Source organism: Carassius auratus, chromosome 14, assembly GCF_003368295.1.
Source record: "Carassius auratus strain Wakin chromosome 14, ASM336829v1, whole genome shotgun sequence".
Taxonomy (NCBI): domain Eukaryota; kingdom Metazoa; phylum Chordata; class Actinopteri; order Cypriniformes; family Cyprinidae; genus Carassius; species Carassius auratus.
Genome location: NC_039256.1, coordinates 10,794,624 through 10,816,642, shown reverse-complemented (window position 1 = coordinate 10,816,642; position 22,019 = coordinate 10,794,624). Strand labels below are relative to the sequence as shown.

Sequence of the window (22,019 nt, the reverse complement as noted above, 5' to 3'; positions counted from 1 at the left end):
AGTGAGGAGTATTAGTGCATCTGGATGAAGAAGATTGGAAGAGGAACAGCCCCCAACTTCCCCCCCCCCCCTCACTCCCACCCATAAACATCTTCCGCCTCTGGTGATGGTTCCCCCAGTATTTCCACCATGGGCCTCCATACTACCTGTGCTCTGTTCTTCCACCTTATTCATCCTGCCATCGCCTTCTCCGTGGATACTCAAGCCATCAACTTCCCTCCCTCCATCTGCTCTGCTGTGGTGGTTGGCTTCTCAGGATGCTCTGGATTGATAGTTTCCAACCCTGACTGATCCACCTCACCTGCTCTAGTCCTGTCCCCTTCTGTCAACAAACAAACCCTGAAAGCTGTTATTTTTAAGTCCATTCATTCAGTCTTACAGAACAGGTTTCTCATGTTTCCTCCCTGACTCTCACAGACAGATGCGGTTACCAAGCAACCGCTCTTGTAGCTATATCAGTATCAGAGGCTGGAGTGGGGGGATGCTGCTCAATGTGATGCTGAGCCGCTCTCTCATTGGCCACGACTCCCTGACCAGTGTCCCCATTGGACGAGAGCACGTCCCTCAGCATCTCTGTGTCTCCCTCTCTGTGATATGCTTTGGAGGAGGAGTCTATGCAGCAGAACAGACAGAATTGCACCCCTCCCTCATTCTTTTGCACAAACATCAGTATGCCTACGCACAAGTCCAGCTGTCATGTGTTTACCTCTGATTTCAGGAAAACCCAACAAGAATGATTTAACCGGAAGAGTGTAGATGCATCCCAGCTGAGCCAAGAGATTGTGCTTTTTCTTCAGCCTCTATATCATCTGCCTCTTCGTGTGGACTTACTGCTCACAAACCCCATGACGCTTTGCAGCAGACCTTCATGCTGATGGCTGAAAAATGGATGGTGTGCTGCTCATCCATCAAACAAACACGCACCTTCACAGACACCTCTTATACAAACCAACACCGCAATGGAACTGAATGAATATATCAGCAGCTGAACACGATTGTTAGCACAGCAATGTGACAAGAAGGTAAAAGAGTGTTTTTCTAAGTATTTCGTGTTATTCGTTTGAATTTTCCTTTTCATTCATGATGTCTGGATGTTTACATGCATAAATGTGGTTTGTGATCCCTTTTAATGGCTTATTGAACAGATGGAGATGTTAATATACATATGTGGCAGATCCCCCCCACCCCCCACCCCTGATGATCTGATGTTTTATTGATGTAGAACAGGATTACATCCACTAATCTCAAATCTAGGCCCATTGCAATACATCAGGGCTATACTGTACATAATCTGGATGGTTGTGGTTTATCTCTGCTGGCGCTCATGTGACCTGTATGTTTGAATATCAGTGTCTGGAATCGTTCCAGCAGGTGAGAGAGTCTCTCTGGCAGACATCAAGACACCGGTATCATGTCATAACCCTTCCTCTCAGATTTTAAGGCTGATCATGAGACTCCGCCTCTTTGCAGGATTGGTAGAGCTGCAGCCCCGCCCCGTTCTGTCTCAGAATGCTGAGCCCAGTTCTCTGTTCCGATCTCGCAGCCTTGGAGCCAGAGTACACAGAGGGTAACACACACACACACACACACACACACACAATCACACGCTACAATACACTCACAGTGGCTACACTGCCAGTCAAATGTTTGGACACACTTGACTGAATTTGTTCCTTGTAAGGGCTTTGCTGAAATGCTTGAAATTACTTTTCTAGACCATGATAAGCATCTTTATATGAAGCAGTCCAACAAGTGGGAACTAGTTCAATGCTGTTTACAACCATCCCATGATGATAACTCATGAGGTTTTGAGAGAGAGCAAGCATTAGAGCGAGACTATTAAAGTTTTTAATCATTTAGATTAATTTTTATTTTTTTAAATTTTTTATTTAATTTCATTAGTAGTGTTTTTGTCCTGTTTTTGTAGTTTTTTTTATATATTCGTTTCATTAATGTTATTAGTCATTTTAGTACATAAAGTTACACTATGAAAATGAGAAATGCTTCCTTAGCAACTAGCTGAAATAAAACAAGTATAAGTTGTATATGTATAGATGTGTTTTTTTTTCATTTAACTATAATAATCCTGGTGTAACCCTGTTTTTGAATCTATGTTCAAATACAAACATTGTATTTGTTTAGTTTGGCAAAGCAGTGTCAGGCACATCTGATCTTAAGCAATAGATAGAGGCCTCTGCAGGATTTATTCTTGATTTGATTCTTGTGTGTGATCCAGCGGATGTCATCTCTACGGTGGAGTTCAACCAGTCCGGAGAGTTCTTGGCCACGGGTGATAGGGGTGGGAGAGTTGTCATCTTTCAGAGAGAACCACAGGTTAGACAAATCTCTGACTAACACGTTGATTTATGTTCCCTTTTTCTCAAACTTCCTTTTGAAACAGGAAGCTAGAACAGGACACTGAAGCATTTTTGTTTGATTGTTATCTTCTTTTTTGTCAGTCAGTAACTTTCAGTTTACGTCAGTGACACCATTATTGTCTTGCTGTTGTGAGTTGGAGGCAGGTGGTGTTTATAATACATTGGGAGGATACATTATCATTCTAGAAAATGTTTTATTGGACAAAACTGTCTAACTACCCCCAAAAGATGGATGACACAAGAGCAGAACGAAGGCCTGGTTAAATGACTCGTAAAATCAGCTTTACGGATCTTGTCACTTTTGACAGATTGTGTAAGAAGTGTTTTATGAATGATTTACACCCAAGTTTATTCCCCTCATGTTTTTACAATGAGACCCAATAAATGGTAAATGCGCGTATCCTGTTAATGTTTATTTTGTAACATGTATGATGATGTAAACATGTATTATGCCAATTACATAAGCGATATCAACTCAATGCAAAACATCAAATTCTCAAAGATACCTACCCGACTTTTAGACTTTTTTTGTAGTTTCCATTCACCACTATAGAGGTTTACTTACCTAAGATACTGTATAACTTCCACTTCTCTGGAAATGTGAAAAGTCCATTAATTCTGTTGTGGACACAGTTAATTAATTCATGCAAACAGTGTGACTATTTTCTGTTATCTTGTCCCCTTACCTCTCTCTTTTAGGGCGAATATAATGTTTATAGTACATTTCAGAGTCATGAGCCTGAGTTCGATTACCTGAAAAGTTTGGAGATTGAGGAGAAAATCAATAAGATTCGCTGGCTGCCTCTGCATAACCCCGCCCACTTCCTCCTCGCCACCAATGGTAAGAGCTCAAACCCTTGCTAACATAACGCTGAAACACAGTACTGTTTCTTTAAGAATAACATACTTTTTCTACTTCTTTCCAGACAAGACCATAAAGCTGTGGAAGGTGAGTGAGAGAGATAAGCGAGCCGAAGGCTATAATCTGAGAGATGAGGAGGGCAGACTGAAGGACCTCTCTACAGTCACCACTCTACAGGTGTGTTGCATTTCTCCTTCTGTTTCCTTCTCTGTATGAGTTTGTTTCCTGATGTGAATTACTGCATTGTCCAGGTGCCAGTCCTGCGGCCGATGGATCTCCTGGTGGAGGCGTCTCCACGGCGTGTTTTTGCTAACGCTCATGCATATCACATCAACTCCATCAGTGTCAACAGCGACTGTGAGACGTACCTGTCTGCCGACGACCTGAGAATAAACCTGTGGCACCTCAACATTACTGACCGCAGCTTCAGTATCCTCATGCTTCGCACCGTAAGACAGAACTACACAGAGAGATATGGGGTGTTATAATTGTGTTTATTAAGCAAAAATGTAGTTTTTGACATGTTGTCACCAAAAATCTTTTCAGAGGAAATATAGAAGAAAGCATTTTGCTCTGTTTATTCGAAGCACTCACTGCAGTTGTTCGCTTGTTGCTTTAAATGCACGAGCTCTTTAAAGTCAGGTGGATTCTGATTGGCTTTGAATGTTTTCTGTCATTCATCACCTGGGGAAAGAAATCAGTTTGATACTTGTTCTAACAATATTGTTGCTTTGTGTCGTAATCATGATATAGTTGTAGTGGGGATTTCCCAATTCTCATTGAACTTGAATGAATATTAAAACATTATAATGATTGTTAACATTATATAGGTGTCTTTTGTGCTGTTTATGGGCCTTAACTAGAAGCCCATTTCTGCCACTGAGTCAAAAAATAAGTTATCTGTGACTTTATCTCACGATTCTGATTGTTTTTCTTGCACTTGTGAGTGTATATCTAGAAATTGTGAGTTTTTTTTATATCTTGCAACAAACTTTTTCACAGAATTGCTAGATGTAAACTTGCAATTGCGAATTATAAAGTCAAAATTGCGTGTTATATAGACTACTCATAATTTTGAGAAATAAAGTGAGATAAAAGCTTGCAATTCTATTTTTTTCCCACAGTTGTGAGTATATATCACATAATTCTTACACTTGTGCGTTTGTATCTTGTAATTCTGAAACTATATTTGCAATTGCAAGAAAAAAGTCTTTAAATTGTGACAGTAGGCCTGCCCTTGTTTTTTTTTTTGTTTTGTTTTTTTTGGCTGCAACAGGCTATCGTCCTGAAAAGTAAATGCCCTTAAAAATGAATGCCCTTAAAAGTCGAGTAGTTTCTGTTTTCCGGTTAGTGTTAGGTTTTTATAGTTCATCAGCTGGAAAAAAAATTGTTCTGAAAAACAATATATTTTCTCTGATTTTATTGTTGTAGTTCATTGTTGAGTAAATTTCCCTGTCATTGTATGATTATTAAAAATGTATCATTATATTAATCATCCTTGCTGTGAACTGGCCTTTAAAAGACGTGTTGGGTTTCCTCAGTGAATTTCTCTCAGATATTGTGGATCTGAAGCCTGAAAACATGGAGGACCTCAGTGAGGTGATCACAGTGGCCGAGTTTCACCCTCACCACTGCCACCTGCTGGCCTTCAGCAGCAGCACAGGAACCACGCGCCTCTGCGACATGAGAGCGCGCGCACTCTGTGACCAGCACGCCAAGCGTGAGCCGCGCATGCGCATTCTGCACATTCTTTGCTGGTCTTGCAACACCATAACCACGTTCCAAGATTACAAAGATGTTTGATCCAGGAACATACCCACTAAAACACCCACATTACAAGACTTCTAAAAAGAAATATATATTTTTTAGGTTTAATAAAATGTTACTTAAGTTTAAGTAAATCACTTAAAGTTCCAGAATTGAAACCCAGTTTGCCACTGCCAGAATTTAATGTAAAGTGTTTTACTTTGAATGAATGTCCTAATAGTTGGTATGTTGTTATGTCATGTGTCTATGTGCAAACTCCATTAGTGTTTGAAGAAGCAGTGGATCCATCCCGGCGGTCCTTCTTCTCCGAGATCGTTTCCTCGGTGTCAGATGTGAAGTTCAGTCACAGCGGTCGATACCTGCTCACTAGAGATTACCTCACCGTTAAAGTCTGGGACATCAACATGGAAAATAAACCAGTGGAAACATACCAGGTCTCTCACCTATGCACTCACTCATATGAGAAACCATGCTTCTCAGTGCACGTGAAGAGGAGTTGGCTTCACTAAGAGACTCGTTACTGTAAAAATAGAAATAGGTGTGAAATTATGGAGATAAAATTTTGGATTTTATATACATTTATTGCACAAGCTAAAATAAATTCTTAAAATATGTGGAAATTATTTATTTTGTATTACGTTTAAAGTTTCTGCCTTCTATTAACAATATATAATTATTTAAAAAAATAAATATAATTTAAAGATAATTTTATAAAAGAAAATTACCTATACCTATTGTTAAATAAAACTAAAACCTGTTATTATTAAATTACGTTATCATTAAAAATAACTGTTGTTAAATAATAATAAAAAAAATACAACTACATATTAATATTAAATGGTAAAACTTACTTCAAAATAAGTTTAAAGAACTGATATAACTAAAACTCAATATAGGTATAATTAAAACAACATAAAATACACACAAATATATACAAATAAAAATGACTAAAATTACTAAAACTTTACCAAAAAAAAATAACCGCTAGTAAAATCTTAAATACTATAATAGTATATCAGTTATACTAAAATACATATACACAGATATATGCACATGATATAATGTTAAATGAAGTAGATTTACCTTACAATTTGGTAAATCTTATATATTTCTATTATTATTGTTATTATTGTTCTTTTTTTATTTATTGAATGTTTTTAGTGATGTGTGTGTGTGTATATATATGTATGTGTGTGTGTGTATATATATATATATATATATATATATATATATATATATATATATATATATATATATATGTATATATATATATATATATATATATATATATATATATATATATATATATATATATATATATATATATATATATATATACACTTTACAATATAAATCCAGCCACTTTGATGAAAGGTATAAGAATTTGATGCAGTTAGACAAAAGTTAAGGTACAAATCTTTAAAAATGCCTTTCATTCTCTATTGGAAAGCAGGAACAGTACAGTTTTTACAGCTACAAGCATCATTCCTGTTATTTGGTTATATATAAAGAAGCTTGACTGCACACTAAACATGACTAACCTTTACTGTAATGTTTTTCTACAAAATTCTCATGTCTGCTTGTGTTTTTAGGTCCACGACTACCTGCGAACCAAATTGTGCTCTTTGTATGAAAGCGATTGTATTTTTGACAAGTTTGAATGTGCCTGGAACGGAACGGACAGGTGAGGCCAGTCACCCTCAAAACATCACCTTTGACCTTTTGAACCATAACCAGCATCTGTTCCCTCTCAATCCCTCTCTTCTTCCTCTGCAGCGTGATCATGACAGGGGCTTACAACAACTACTTCCGAATGTTTGACCGGGCGAGTCTGCGTGACGTGACCCTGGAGGCCAGCCGGGAGGTGTGTAAGCGGCGGGCCGTCCTGCAGCCGCGGCGGGTGTGTGTGGGCAAGAAACGGAAAGAGACGGACGTCAGCGTGGACAGTCTGGACTTCAGGAAGAAAATCCTCCATACCGCCTGGCATCCCGAAGAAAACATCATCGCCATCGCGGCCAGCAACAACCTGTACATTTTTCAGGACAGACTGACGCCCAACGGACATCACAACACGCCCGAAATACAGAGTGCACCTCCCAAGTGGCAGACGCAAGCAAACCCTCCCACATACTAAATTCAGTTCATGCCCTTTATGATCACATTCCCCATTTGGATTCAGTGTCGCCAGCATCACAACAAACTGTTATGAAAATACATATCCCCCAAAATTGAATAATAGAAACTATAACTGTGGTCCGAATGAGAATGTATCGCTCAGATGCTAGCGCATGGCATGCAGTATGAACACTCGGGTTAGATGATGTGAAGCCACCCTGACACATTCAGATGGCACATGCATGTTTACAAAGCTATTGAACAGGGCTTATTTAACAAAGTCGATTGTAAACGAATCAGATGCTTTCTAACGCTCTGCAGTGCTTGTGTAGAATTAAGTGCCCATTCGTTTTCTTTGGTTTGACAAACTGCTCAGGGACTCTCTAAGGCCTCTTCTTATGTTCAATGGCAAAACGCACCAAAACGAAATCCAGAACAAGCAGAGGACAGGATGAAGGAACTACGGAGGTCTGCTGAGAGACATTGCATGCGCAGGGATCAGTTTCGATGCCGAGTCATCACCTCCTTCACCGCAATGTGTAAAGAACATTCCCTCAACTCGACGCTTCTGACCACGTACTTACAGGCGCTTGCTAGCTAGTGCACTGGTTTGATGGTTTTGTCTTGTGTGTTAAAGTAGATCAACCAAAAATGAAAAAGGAATTTCCCACCCTCATGGATCTATTGTGGAACACAGAGAGAGAAACTGAGCGGAATGTTCGTGCTGCTCTTTTCCACAAAATGAAAACCTATAGTATCTTCAGTATATATCAGTTACGAGACAGGCAAGGTGTAATGTAGTTTGCCGTTGATGATGTCAAAACCTACTATGTGCGAGTATTAATGAGATTTTAATGCCATAGAAGAAGAATCTTGTTTTTTGAATGTGTATTTAAATTTGTGTGTGTGTGTGTACATTGGTGTGAAACATACGGAGCCCCACACATGGCATACAGGAAAAAAATAGTAGGCTTAATCGTGTGCACCATTTACTATTTCGTTCCCACGATTTGTTAAATTGTGCACACGATTTATAAAACGAGAGAATTAATTAGTAAATTGAGAGAACAAAATAGTAATTGTGCACATTTTATTACATCGAGGGAACGAATTATTAAAGCGCATTATTTATTTATTTTTTCTTTGCTTGTCATGTGTGGGGCTCAGTCGAAACGGATAATCGAACAAAAAATAAGGTGTGAATTGTTTCTGTGCGCTTGATAGTGGCAGATCTCGAAGTGTTTAAAATTTCATCCAAAATTTGCATTCGCCATGAAAACTCTACTTTTCTAAATCCATGTTACTACACCAAACAATTTGGTCAAGAAATCAAAATTTCTCCATTTTCACATGGGTTTTGAACATGAGAGTGAGGGTACATCAAATTTGGGTGAACAAATCCTTTAATACAGATTCATCAGAGTGAGCTCGATCACAGCTTTGAGTTAAATCCCAATTCACTGTATGAAGTATTTCATGATGCATGTTGCCTGATTGGTACCTTTTGATCTGCATATTACAGAAGTAGCGTCCACAAGCGTGCGCTCACAGTGATTGTGTTTCTATCCTGAAATGGGTTCAAATACAAAGGAAACCTGAACTGAACCTGCACTGTTTCTGTTGTCCTGCCATGACTTTAGTGAAACGCAGCCGTGTAGTTTAACTCAGACTTTTATTTCATTTAAAATAATTCATACAAATGCATACAGTCACAAACATTTCTTTTTGGATTCTGTTTAACAAAAAATATGAATATCTCATAGTATATATAGTATGTATATTGCTAGCCTACCACTTTACCAGGAAGGAAACTATGTAGGCGATGGAAAGCTGCAACTATCCCGGCATCCTCGGAAAACACGGTACAATCAAGTCACACACAAACAGGCAAGCATTACGCCAGCTTTGCACAAGACACTTTTTTTTTTTTTTTTTTTTTTACATTTTGTTCAAAAACTGAACTTTTCTGTTTACTTTTTAACCTTTAACACATAAGTAATACATGCTCCTAAAATAAAAACATACTGAGTGTAGTTCTTTAAAGTGATGTACTGAATTTTGACTACAAAAGACAAAAAACAATGCACTATGTGGTTTAATTTAAAAGGAAGGGAGGGGGGGAAATCAATTTTCCTGAGAGGGTGTGCAAATCCTGCCTCTTTCGGGGCTTTTAAAATCAAACGAGCGAAACTAATATGCTTTTTGTTATCATATCTATAATTAGGTGGTAAGATGCCTCCCATAATGCTGTTTCAGTTTTTTTTTTTTCATCTACAAACCATTGATCATGTCCTAAAAACTGTACACAAACAGGTTACATTCATGTAATAGCTACTGTTGTTTTAACAATGAAACCCATTAGACAGACAAAATAACAGATAAAAGATCGCCCACTGCACTTGGACAGACTACTATCTAAAACAGCAGGATTTTGCATCAGGGAAAAGTTTGAAATCCACAAGTTTTTCTCTTTTTTTGTTGTTTTTTTCCCCCACTAGACACGTCAGAGAGCGCAGTCCACCACCTTCAGTCTAAGAGTTGGCTACTTCAGAGTCGTGGTTGTTTTTAGTGGCTGGTTCTGAGCCCGGGAGCCTGTTTGTGCTCCTCTTCTTTGGGGTAAAGAAGGACCAGGAGAGTTCTATAGTGGTACGGAGAGCCTTTGAAGAGGGGGCTACAACTGTTCGTTGGGGTGCTGCTCTCTATCGGGTTCAGCTTTGCCGGTTTGGCCGGGTGACGGGGCGTGTGGAGGGTGGGCTGCGGTGGGCAGGCTGTGGGTGATGGGCACGGTGCTTGGCATGATGCCCTCCACTGGAGGAGGCAGACCCCCTGAAGCTAGGCTCACGACGCTTGGGGGGTACCTGAGGAAGAGGAATAACATTAACGACAGCACAGCAATGACCCCTTTTATCCAAAGTGACTTACAGTGCATTCAGGCTATACATAATTCTTTTTGTCAGTATGGAATATATATGGAGGGTTACTGCAATCTGATTGGATGAGTCACATTTAAATATATCACACATATGATGTGATTCATTATTTTCTATAATCTCGGTTTTATAAAGGAACACTCCACTTTTTTTAGGCTCATTTTCCAACTCCCGTAGAGTTAAACAGTTGAGTTTTACTGTTTTTGAATCCATTTAGCCAGGTCTGGTGGTAGCACTTTTAGCTTAGCATAGAGCACTGAATCTGATTACACCGTTAGCATCTCACTCAAAAATGACCAAAGAGTTTCTATATTTGTCCTATTTAAAACTTGACTCTTCTGTGGTTACATCGTGTACTAAGACTGACGGGAAATGAAAAGTTGCAATTTTCTAGGCTGAAATGGCTAGGAACTGTACTCCCGCAATGATATTACACAGTGACTGAAAATATTCCCCGGTAACTCTGCAACTACACAAAACTACATGCTAACAGTCTAACCAGATTCAATGCTCTATGCTAAGCTAAGCTAAAAGTGCTCCCGCCAGACCAGGAGATCAGCTGAATGGATTCGAAAACGGTAAAACACAACTGTTTAACGTTAGGGGAGTTGGAAAATGTGCCTATTTTCAAAAGTGTACCTTTAAACTTTTGGGGTTAGTAAGTTTGAAGTAAATACTTTTATTCAGCAAGGATGCATTAAATAATTGATCGACAGTAAAGACACATATAACTTTCCAAAATTCCTATTTCACTCACATAAATGCTTTTGAAATGTATATTCAGTAAAGAACCCTAAAAATTTGCTTTGCCATCGCAGGAATAAATTGCAATTTAAAATATATTGCATAAGACAACAGCTATTCAAAAGTGTCATGATATTTCCAAATTTGTATGTTTTTACGGTATCTTGGATTAACTAACTGCAGACTTGGTGAGCATCAGAGACATCTTTCAAAAACATAAAAATAAAAAAATGTTAGCGCAAAATTCTGAACGTGTATATTAATGCAGCAACTTGCACAGCAACCGTAAACACCCAACAGTGAAGCTAATGAACCGTAAAACTAAACATTACGTTTGTGTGAGTGTATTTTATAAGCTGTGTGTCACAGTGGTTTTACCATGGCATGGGAAAAAAAAAAGTTTCTATAAAAACAGGTAAAAGTAATGATGATTTCAAACATTTCTATCGTGAATATGCATTATTGTTATACTCATGACTCTAGAATAATTATATATCAAACTGATTCATGAGCAAGTTGTTCACTTGAATTGGTTCTTTCAAATAATCAGTTGAACATATTCACATATTGGTCTCAATGATTCATTAATGATTCATTAGTCGCAATCAAATCTATTTCAAAACTTCTTATCTAGTAATCATAAAAGGATCAAATGTCAAAAAATGCCCTGTGTCTGTTTTAAAAATTAAAGACTTTGTCAGTAGATATCAGTGTCTGTGTTTAATTTCTTGAATATAGTTATTCTATTCCGTTATTATTTATTATTATATATAGTAGGGGTGTAACGGTAAACAAACAAGACGGTTCGGTACGTACCTCGGTTTTGACGTCAGTTCAGTATGATTTCAGTACAGCAGGGGGAAAAAACTAAACATAAAATTGCTTTTTTTATTAAACAGTGGTTCACTGAACAAATTGCTCTTTCTTTAAATAAACTGAATTATACATTTTAACTTTCCTAGGCGAAAAAAATCTCTGCCTAAACTATAGGAGCCCTTTTACATTCAATTAACAACAGTCCAAACCTACATTTAATTTCTATTTATTTTAAAATATAATAAATCAACACTCAAATTGTATACAAACATAAATTTCACATAATGCAATTTTTAAATAAACTTCTACATTTCTATTTGCTGTTGAAATATATTCAATTACACAGTGGCTGTCATAACTTGTTTCATAACACAAACTAATAATTAAGACATTTTTAACAGGTAAAGTAAAATATAATGAGAACAGAGTCTAATTTTTCTCAAAATGCTCTTCTCTAGACTTAATAAACTAACAAGATGTGGACACTGATGGCTTGCCTGAGGTAAATGAAATGGTACCTGACGTTTTGTTTCCGCGGTTAAATGACTGATTGTGCGATTACGACATACGCTGCGAGATGTTCATTCATGTTTATTTCACATTACAACTAGTAGTAAAGAGGAAGGGACGATCGTGCTCTGCACTGCCATTTGAGGCGTAAAACAGCGATCTGTCAAGCCACAGGAAAGAGCGTCAATTTATTGTTGAGATTTCCTGTAAAATGGACGTAATTTCAAAGGGGAGATTTTGTTTCATTTCAAAAGTAACAATACCAAATATATGTGTACCGTTACACCCCTAATATACAGTAAACATAATTAGTACTGGCTACCGTCCACTCTGCACTCTAGATATCGTAATGGGCAATGATGAGCCCTTATTGCTAAATTAACGGATTATTTTCCCAACATGCATGGCATAGGCTTTTCAGAGACTTTGCAAGTTATGACATTTGTGACTCTGGACCACAAAACAAGTCTTAAGTGTCAATTTTTCATCTGAAACATCATCTGAAAGATGAATAGATAAGCTTTCCATTGATGAATGGTTTATTAGGATCAGACAATATTTAGCAGAGATACAACTATTTGAACATCTGGAATCTGAGGATGCAAAAATCAAAATACTGAGAAAATGGCCCTTTAAGTTGTCCAGATGAATTCTTAGCTATGCACATTACTAATCAAAAATTACGTTTTTATATATTTATGGTAGGAAATGTACAAAATATTTTCATGGAACATGAATGATTTTTGGCATAAAAGAAAAATCTATAATTTTGACCCATACATTTTTTTTGGCTATTTCTACAAATATATCCCAGAGACTTAAGACTGATTTTGTGATCCAGAGTCACATATATTAAAGAAAGATTAGAAGAGTTTTCTAATAACATGCAATAAGACCAGGAGCATGTATTGAGTATCCCAAAGTGTTGATTTGAACCATTTCTGTGCAAATACAAAACAACAGCACCACCTGTATCCTACATTCAGTAACAAATGTTACGAATGTGGGATACAGTTATGAATATGAATGAATTCTTCGGTAGTTTGTTGTACCTGTAGGCTCCATTGAGTTCTGGATGAACCACAGTGGGGTCCAAGCCGGCCCAGTGCGTGGTCTGTGTGAGGAACTCTTTGTTGACGCAGTTCTTGAGGCTGTCTGGAATACGACCTGGAGGAGGAAAACACCTTCATTACAGCAAACCCTGAGTCACTGATCACAGCACATCAAGCTGCAATGAGAGAACGAGGATTTCACTCGGCTGATGAAAGAGGTCAGACACCCAGCGCTCTTCAATCATTAGACGAACGCAGTAGAGAGTGTTGCTGATAGTGTCGTGTGCTGACGTACCGGTGATAGCCCGACGGATCTCACGCGCCGCCTCCTCGCGCATCTCAATGGAGGCCTGCTCGCTGTACCACGCCGCGTGAGGGGTGCAGATCAGGTTGGGTGCATCTTTAAGAGGACCTTGGCTAAAACTGACACACAGATACAGCTGTATAAGAGTCTGAGGTGAGAACAGCCTCAGTGTAAGAACATTTCACAAGTAAGACAAATATGCAAAAAATAAAAATAAACACTTTTTACACCATTGTGTGTGTGTGTGTGTGTGTGTGTGTGTGTGTGTGTGTGTGTGTGTGTGTATGTATGTATGTGTGTATGTATGTGTGTAGATAATGAGGATAATGAGATAATTTCTCAATGATTTACTGCCATTGTGTGAATAGTATGTAATCATGTAATCCATGAAAAACTTTTACGTGAATAACTTTAACGTGATTATAAGCATGATAAAATATACTATAATACTAATTACGAGTACTTGATTTTTGTTATCCAGACAATACATGTAATCAGTTACTACCCAGCGCATTTAATGCAACCTTTATGTCATTTTACATTGCATGCAGTTGCTGTCAAACAGTCTAGTCTATTAGAACGGCCCTAAAATTCAACATCTGAGGGCAAATAATTACCTATAGTTTATCAATATCACCCAAGCAAGAGTACTACTTTTGTCTGAGTATCTATACAAGAGTACAATAAACAAGAAGTTAATTCTGTGTTACATTTTAGACATAGTATTATCTGCTTTAGCTCAATTTTCAAGATATATTGCTCCAAACAAAGCCAAAGTGCAACTGTTGTGCGTCTCTGAGCAACAATATATAAAAAAAAAAAACATTGTTTATAATCTCTGCATAGTAGAGTGTGAATCCAATATTGTGCATCCCTAGAATAATCAAGACTAATTAATCAGAGCATATGATAATTAACTGCATTTCAGACCTAACTGGCAACTGAATAATTAAATAAATTAATGTAATAATAATATAAATGTTATTATTAAAATAAGCTGAAGCAATGAAATGAAATAAAACAAAATTAAAATTAAAGATGAATAGTAATATAAAAAAAACTTTAATAGAAATGACAAAAGCATTAAACATTAAGCATGAAACTGATACTAAAATATTAGTGAAAATTATAATAGTATAAACATACTAAAATAACACTGGCTTTCACAATTGGTATGAGAGCAATTTTACCTAATTTTCGAAAGTGTACCACTTTTTAATGGGGTACTTTATTATTGCTGCTTGTCTCGTTTGAAACTGCCTTTGGGAAACAACTAGCACTCTCTGCAGATATTTGTAGCAAACAGATGCATGTTTTGTGGGTTTGAAACCAAATAACAATGCAAAAAAAAAAAAAAACAGGGTGTGGAACAGAAATGTGGTTTGGAGCAAGCGATCCATCCTAATGTCAAAATAACACGATTGTTAAACATCCCATGTTGCTGTTATTCACCTGAAGGGCTCGGTCTCATGGACGTCCAGGGCTGCTCCCCGTATTCTGCCCTCTTTCAGAGCCTGGGCCAGGGCCTTCTCATCCACCAGACCTCCACGCGCCGTGTTCACCAGGAAGGCGCCCTGACGCATCTACGGTCAACACACAGTAATGATGATACACAGTTGTGGCTCCAGCGCATGTATGCTCTTGTGCTTGTGAGTGGCTGCAGGCGGCCTTCACCTGTTTGATGGTGAAGTCGTTGATGAGATGGTGGTTGTGCTCGTTGAGGCTGCAGTGTAAGGTGACGCAGTCGCTGTGGAAGAGCAGGTCCTGTAGGGTGTTGACTCTCTGCAGCCCCAGGGCTCGCTCCGTCCCATCAGACAGGTACGGGTCGTAGAAGATCACGTTGAAGCCGAATGCTTTGGCCCTCAGCGCCACCGCCTGTCCAACACGCCCTGAGAGCAGACAGATCACTTGTGTGAGAGGACCTTTTTAAATTACATTAGTTCAATGCCAGTCACTGTCATGCCAAAATTACAATTCTACAAAAAAAAAAACTAAAAAAAACTAAACAGGTTTTATTAAAATGTGTGTAGTTATGTGAATTTTCCTACACCCTGGGGAGGAGGGTGGAGTATTTAAAAATCCCAATATTGCTGTATGAGTCCTCATGAGCCTATGTGAGCTTTCTTTTATTGTTCTGATTTGAAATCTTAAGCAAAGGGTGTTTAGGAATTAATTGAGTTATATTTTAGCCGTTTTATTGATTCGGCTTGTTTTATTATTTCTTCTGTGTAACAGTTTGTGCTCAGGAAGACTTTTTTAAGATTTTTGAAAGAGGACTCTTGTGCTCTACAATACTGGATTTATTTCACTTGAAATACAGAAACAACAATAATATTATGAAATGTTATTACAATTTAAAATAACGGTTTTCTATTTGAATATACTTTAAAATGTAATTTATTCCTGCGATGCAAACCTGAATTTTTTGCATTATTACATTACTTATTATACATTTTTAAATTATTATCAGTTGTACTGCTTAATATTTTAATGATTCTGTGAGATTATATAAATTATCATTTTAGTGGCTGCATTAAAGCCCTGCATTTCAGCCAATTTTCACGTTATAGCTCACATCCGGGGCCGGGCCTCTGCCTTTTTTGGGTTATCCTTCTATTTATATTTTTAGACATTAAATAAAAAAATGAGAAGTTGATGTCGACGATAGAAAAACAAACATAGAAAGACATTTCATAACCTCATAATCTGATAATTCAACCCGTTATAATTAAACTGACATACTGACATGACAGTCTCACGCACGCGCACGCACACACGCTTTTGTGTCAGCGCGACCCACGATTATACTACACTTATATCCACTTATTGTAGTAGTAGCTATTATAGGCCTCTAAAGTAATGTAAATGTAAATGTTCTGTGGTGCATTTTTGAGGTAAGATAACCTGCAAGTTTGTTTTTAATTAATTTAATTTGTTTAGATTGTAGGATATTTCTCATTTCGTTTGCGAGCCTGCCTCAGGTAGCTATTTCAATTTTGTATTTTATTTTACTCACTGTGGTTTAATAAATAAACATTTATTAAACTAACTGTCTGTGTGATATGCTTGAAGTGTTTTATATATGGATTTTATTGTAGCCAAGTAAAGTATTAGCGTTAATTTGAGAGGCTTAATTGATTAAATATGTTTTAGGCTACTCGCTGTCGGCTCGGCTGTTTAACGTTAATCGTCTTTTTAAAAAAAAAATGCTCCAAACATTTTTCTAAAATAACTTGATAAAGAAATGAAAAGAAACATAAAACAAAACTGACCAATTTTTTAATTGTTGCAAATAGGGCAGGCTTCCGCTGTGTAATAAAATAAATAAATAGAAACACGGGCTCGTGTCGGACTCGGGCTGATAATTATGATGAGCTGTCGGACACGGGTCGGGCTCGGGCCTAGATTTGAGGCCCGTGCAGGGCTCTAGGCTGCATTAGTCCACAGACCAGCAGAAAAAAATCCTAATTGATGAGAGATGAATTCTGTAATGATGACAGAAATGTAGATCACATTAACAATAGTTTCCTCTCTGTTATCTTCACAGCTCCATAAACATAATTTGAAATGTTTTGGGGGGGTTTTCTGTCTGAATCAGTGTATTCAGATTTACTCACCCCTAAACAGCACATAAGAACAAAACAAACAGCAGCTGGTTACTTTATAGCTCGTTCAGAGGATCTCTTTCTGTCTAAGTGGGCGGTTCTTGGCCAGAATACACAGTGAAGTGGATCAGACTTCATGTCTAGAGTCAAGCGTCTGGCTATGTGAGACAACACACCTAGACCAATGATCCCCAGCGTCTCTCCTCTGATCCGGGCCGCCCCAGACGCCACCTCCCGGATCTGTTCTGCGCTCTGGACCCGCGTGCCCTCCCGGAGAGCCTGGTGCAGCCAGGTGGTGCGTCGGTACAGGTTTAGGATGTGACACATGGTGGAGTCTGCCGTCTCCTCGACTGAAGCTGCTGGCATGTTGCAGACTGCTATTCCTGCGGATGAGGATGGGTTACAGTCAGACTCTTCATACAGCAAACACACACACACACACACACACACTGTTGTGCAATGTGTGGGATGTCACAGAAAACCTTCTTAACCATTACCTAAGTCTCCAGCAGACTTTATGTCGATATTATCAAAGCCGCTCCCAATGCGGACAATTATACGAAGAGCTTTGAACTTTTCCAGGTCCTCCCTCATCAGGGTGATGGTGTGGTACATGAGAGCACCCACTGCTTCATTTAAAACCTGAGAGAGGGGACACAAAGTACAGTCAGTCTGTGCAAAGAAGACAGCTCTCAAACTGAGAGAAAGTCCAACCATCTCATAGAGCCTTCTTAAATATAAAAAATTAAGAATTTGTTCCCGCAACATAAATATTTGTTACCCCGTTTTAGTAAATCATGAGCATGTTGTGCCTGGTTAAAATGAGAGAACAGATGGGGGGCACACTATGTCGGCAAAGCAGTAGGACGTGTTTGGCAGGGCCCCTGGCATGCTTACCTAATTTAGTGTTGTTTTCTTAAAGTATTATTTCAAAACTCGATGCCAGAAACTTTAGTATTGGACCCTCTTGTTAAGTCGACTCTAAAAACTATGAAAATGGCGACAAATCTCAGAAAATACAAGTACACGGGGCCTGCGAGCAATAGGCCGAATGTCTCCTCGGACCAGAATGTTTGTAAGTCCATGAGTGAATCGGCTCCACCCTCACCAAATCCCAGCGAAATGGATACGTCTGGTTTTAAGTCTGAAATACTTCTCGCACTGAGGTCTGATATTTCAGCTGTGATTAAATCAGAACTGAAGGATGCCCTTGCAGAAGACTTTGACTTTCTTAAGAAGGAATTACGAGCGGTGATATCTGAAATAATAAACAGCACAATGGTGCTTCACTCAGAGTTAGACCAAGTCAAAGCGAGTGTCAACAATATACAGGGTGGTTTATCTAATTGGTCGGATGACCTACAGAGTTGTCGCCCTACAGAGTACAGTGGGTGAGTTGAAATCGGAACTAAAGGAGCTAAAGGGGAACAACCCTTACTAAGTCTGCTCAGTCAATCAAATCATTTCTGGAAACGTATGGTGTGGCGCTTTCGCAATCCTACCTCGAGGGCATATTCATTCTTCTCCTCTGTTCATAAGACGTACTCCCGAATTGATTATTTTTTCATCAACAATCGAATTCTACACTTAGTCAGGGAATGTGACTATGGCTCCATAATCATTTCAGACCATGGGCCAGTATGAAATTGTGTTTTTCAGATTCACAATCAATATACCGCCCATGGCGATTTAACACTTTACTACTTTCAGATGAGAACTTTGTCTTTTTTTTAAGGGCAGAAATTAAATTCTTCCTGTAAGTTAATCAAACCCCAGAAATGCCATTTTCTACGGTCTGGGAGTCCTTAAAGTCTTATTTAAGGGGTCAGATAATCTCATATTGTGCCAACAAGAAGAGGAGAAGCTCTGAATGGTTAAGATTGTTGACAGACGAGATATTACTTGTGGAGAGGGAATATAGTCATTCTCTTTCGCCAGATTTAGTCAAGAAACGTATGTCACTTCAAACTGAATTTAATACTCTGTCTACCCAGCAGGCCAAGTACCTGATTTCTAAGTCAAGGCATGGGTACTATGAACATGGTGAGACGGCGGGACGTCTGCTTGCACATCAGCTACGCCAGAGATCAGTTACTCAAAATATTCCAGCTATAATCAATGACCAAGGTAATCAATGTTCAGACAATGAGAAAATTAACTCATGTTTTAGTCAGTTCTACCAGTCACTGTACTCTTCTGAATCATCCTCTTATCAGTCTAATTTGGAGACCTTCTTTGAAGGTATAAAAGTAACCTCTGTAAGTCCGGATCTGGCCGATGAATTGAAAAAAGATATTTCGGTAACTGAGATAGTTTTTGCAATTAGAGACATGCATACCCTGGACCAGATGGCTTTCCGGCTTAATTATTCAAGAAATTTTCAGAACCGCTGTCTCCTTTATTACTGTCAGTTTTCAATGAGTCTTCTGTAACCTTGTCACTTCCAGTATCTATGCATCAAGCTATCATCTCTTTACTACTTAAAAAGGATAAAAACCCTCTAAATTGTAGTTCATACCGGCCTGTGTCACTTCTGAATGCGGATGCCAAGATCTTCGCAATGGTTTTGGCAAAGCGCCTTGAGAGGGTAGTTCCCACTGTTTCAATCGACAATCCTTTAACATTAGACGACTGTTTGGTGTGTTGTATGCTCCCACTTCGCCCAGCCACAAAGACAATGAGGTGATACTTTCCCTTGATGCTGAAAAAGCATTTGACCAGCTTGAGTGGGGTTCACTCTTTAAGACTTATTTAAATTTGGCTCTAAATTTATATCATGGATAAAATTGCTTTATTCTTCGCCAATGGCAGCGGTACGTACCAATAATAATATATCCAGCTATTTTGAATTACAACTAGGTACACGGCAGGGATGCCAGCTCTCGCCCCTCTTATTTGCGATTGAACCTTTGGCTATTGCCGTAAGGCAGAGCTTAGTCATTAAAGGTATAAATCGTATGGGCTTTGTGCATAAGGTCTCTCTTTATGCCGATGACACACGCTATTGTTTATTTCGGACCCTCTGTCTAGTATCCCTGAGTTATTGATTTTAATTGGTAAATTTGGGAGAATTTCTGGCTATAAAGGTTAATGTTCAGAAAAGCGAGATGATACAAACTTCTAACCCAGTTGTTGTCCACACAGTTAAGATTTGGAATCAATGTAGACGGTCTTTTGGTTTTACCGGGTGATTGTTTGCTGCCCCTGTGTCAAATAACCACATGTTTATCCCTTCGGTAACTGATGAGGCTTTTAATAGTTGTGCTTTGAACGGACTACGTTCACTTTATAATCTGTACATTGATAATAAGTTTGCCTCATTTGAACAACTGGTAGAGAAATGTAATATTTAAAAAAGAAAATCACAGGTCTTGAGCCGGATTTACACACTGCTCAGTTCATACCATGAGACCAGTCTGGACATTCTGAAACACAGGTGGGAATCTGACTTGAAGACATATCGGACGTGGTCTGGCGAAAGGTCATACAAAACATTCACTCATCTTCGGTGTGTCTGAGACTTGCTGTTATTCAGTTTAAAGTGGTACACCATCTGCATTGGTCCAAAGACAAACGGTCCAAGATAAAGTTGGACTTGGATCCTGCATGTGATCTAAGCAAACAAACCCCTGCTACGCTTCTTCACATGTTTTGGACTTGTTCAAAACTTCATGGATATTGGCTATATATCTATTTTTGATGCATTTTCCAAAATATGTGGAAAAACTGTGCACCCATGCCCTTTGACTGCATTATTTGGGGTGATCAAGGTGGATGCTTCTTTTAGCAGGTACCAGGTGAACATGATCGCTTTTTGCTCTTTGCTAGCTAGAAGACATATTTTGTGTAGGTGGAAGGATTCATGCCCACCAACATATGGAGACTGGATTAGAGAGGTCATGTGTTATATACATTTCGAAAAGATTAGATACATTGTAAAAGGGTCGGTTGAGAAGTTTTATAACATGTGGATACCATTTATGTCTACTTGTCTACCATTTATTTACTTTGAAAGTGTGTCACCTGACAATTTTGTATAACTGTTTACACAAACCTGTGTTAAGAATTGTATGATGTTACCTAGAGGCCTGACTACTGTTTACATCTCTTATTGATCCAGTATGGGGTGGGGGATGGGTGTTATTTGTTGCTGTGTTAATTTAAACGTGAAACTGAAACTAAAACAATAAAAAGACTCTGTTCAAAAAAAAATTAGAGAACAAAGTAGTACAATATGCCAACAATTAACTAAAACAAGGGAATGGATTCTTAATATGGCACAACAGTTTAACTGAAACGAGGGAAGAAATTAATAACATGATAATGAATATAAATATAGGTCATGTCTCTATTATATATTTATTAAAAGATTAAAATGCTGATAGTGTGAGTTAATTCATTATTATTATCTCATAATATAGTATTAATATGCAGAGCATCACAGGCACACACTGGTCAAGAAGCTGCAATGAAATTATATTATATTATATTATTGTTTGCATTATATGTTTTTTGCATTTTTATTTGTACACATATTGGATATGTTCAGAAAAAAATATGTTTTAATTACATTTCTTTATTTTTTATTATTAATTTTGGTGCCCTTTTTTTGCCTTTTTTAAAAACATGACTATATAGATGTATTAATATTTACTTTTTAGTTTGTTATTTTACTTCAAATGTAAGCTAACTGAAAAATGTTACTTTGGCGACTAGCTGAAAAAGATAATAAAAATGATAATAACCTGGTGAGAGCTGAGACTGTGGGGATGTGTTAAATTGTCATGAACTAATTATGCACTCCAGGATCACGCTTTTACATTGTTAATCTGATTAGAAAATCCTGAGGTGGAGGGAAACTCTTTAGAGGAAAGTATTATGACAAACACTAAAAGCCTGCAACATGATTTGCTGTTAATTTGACTCAACATATTTA

At 38.0% G+C, this 22,019-nt stretch overlaps 2 protein-coding genes across 9 annotated transcripts in view; one reads left to right on the top strand and one right to left on the bottom strand.

Annotated features, from left to right (window-relative positions):
* Positions 1 to 601: 601 nt before the first annotated feature.
* Positions 602 to 8,723, top strand: ppp2r2cb (protein phosphatase 2, regulatory subunit B, gamma b). The gene is made up of 10 exons (XM_026279870.1): positions 602 to 1,022; positions 1,471 to 1,567; positions 2,237 to 2,334; positions 3,078 to 3,219; positions 3,305 to 3,417; positions 3,492 to 3,669; positions 4,796 to 4,960; positions 5,272 to 5,441; positions 6,600 to 6,691; positions 6,784 to 8,723. Exons 2-10 carry the CDS (start codon positions 1,510 to 1,512, stop codon positions 7,139 to 7,141), a joined length of 1,374 nt encoding a protein of 457 aa, XP_026135655.1. The 5' UTR covers positions 602 to 1,022; positions 1,471 to 1,509; the 3' UTR covers positions 7,142 to 8,723.
* Positions 8,724 to 9,040: 317 nt separating this feature from the next.
* ctbp1 (C-terminal binding protein 1) overlaps positions 9,041 to 22,019 on the bottom strand; it is a 28,446-nt gene continuing 15,467 nt past the window's right edge. For 7 of the 8 annotated variants that reach the window (XM_026279875.1, XM_026279873.1, XM_026279874.1 and 4 more), the window contains 7 exons: positions 17,581 to 17,725; positions 17,260 to 17,466; positions 15,153 to 15,367; positions 14,931 to 15,061; positions 13,470 to 13,597; positions 13,175 to 13,289; positions 9,041 to 9,980 (listed from right to left, as the gene is read on the bottom strand). In XM_026279875.1, the coding sequence (XP_026135660.1) occupies positions 9,794 to 9,980; positions 13,175 to 13,289; positions 13,470 to 13,597; positions 14,931 to 15,061; positions 15,153 to 15,367; positions 17,260 to 17,466; positions 17,581 to 17,725 (1,128 nt within the window). In that variant the 3' untranslated portion in view covers positions 9,041 to 9,793. Of the gene's footprint in view, positions 9,981 to 11,612; positions 11,664 to 13,174; positions 13,290 to 13,469; positions 13,598 to 14,930; positions 15,062 to 15,152; positions 15,368 to 17,259; positions 17,467 to 17,580; positions 17,726 to 22,019 lie in introns of all 8 variants that reach the window. The other variant, XM_026279878.1, reaches the window with a different exon arrangement.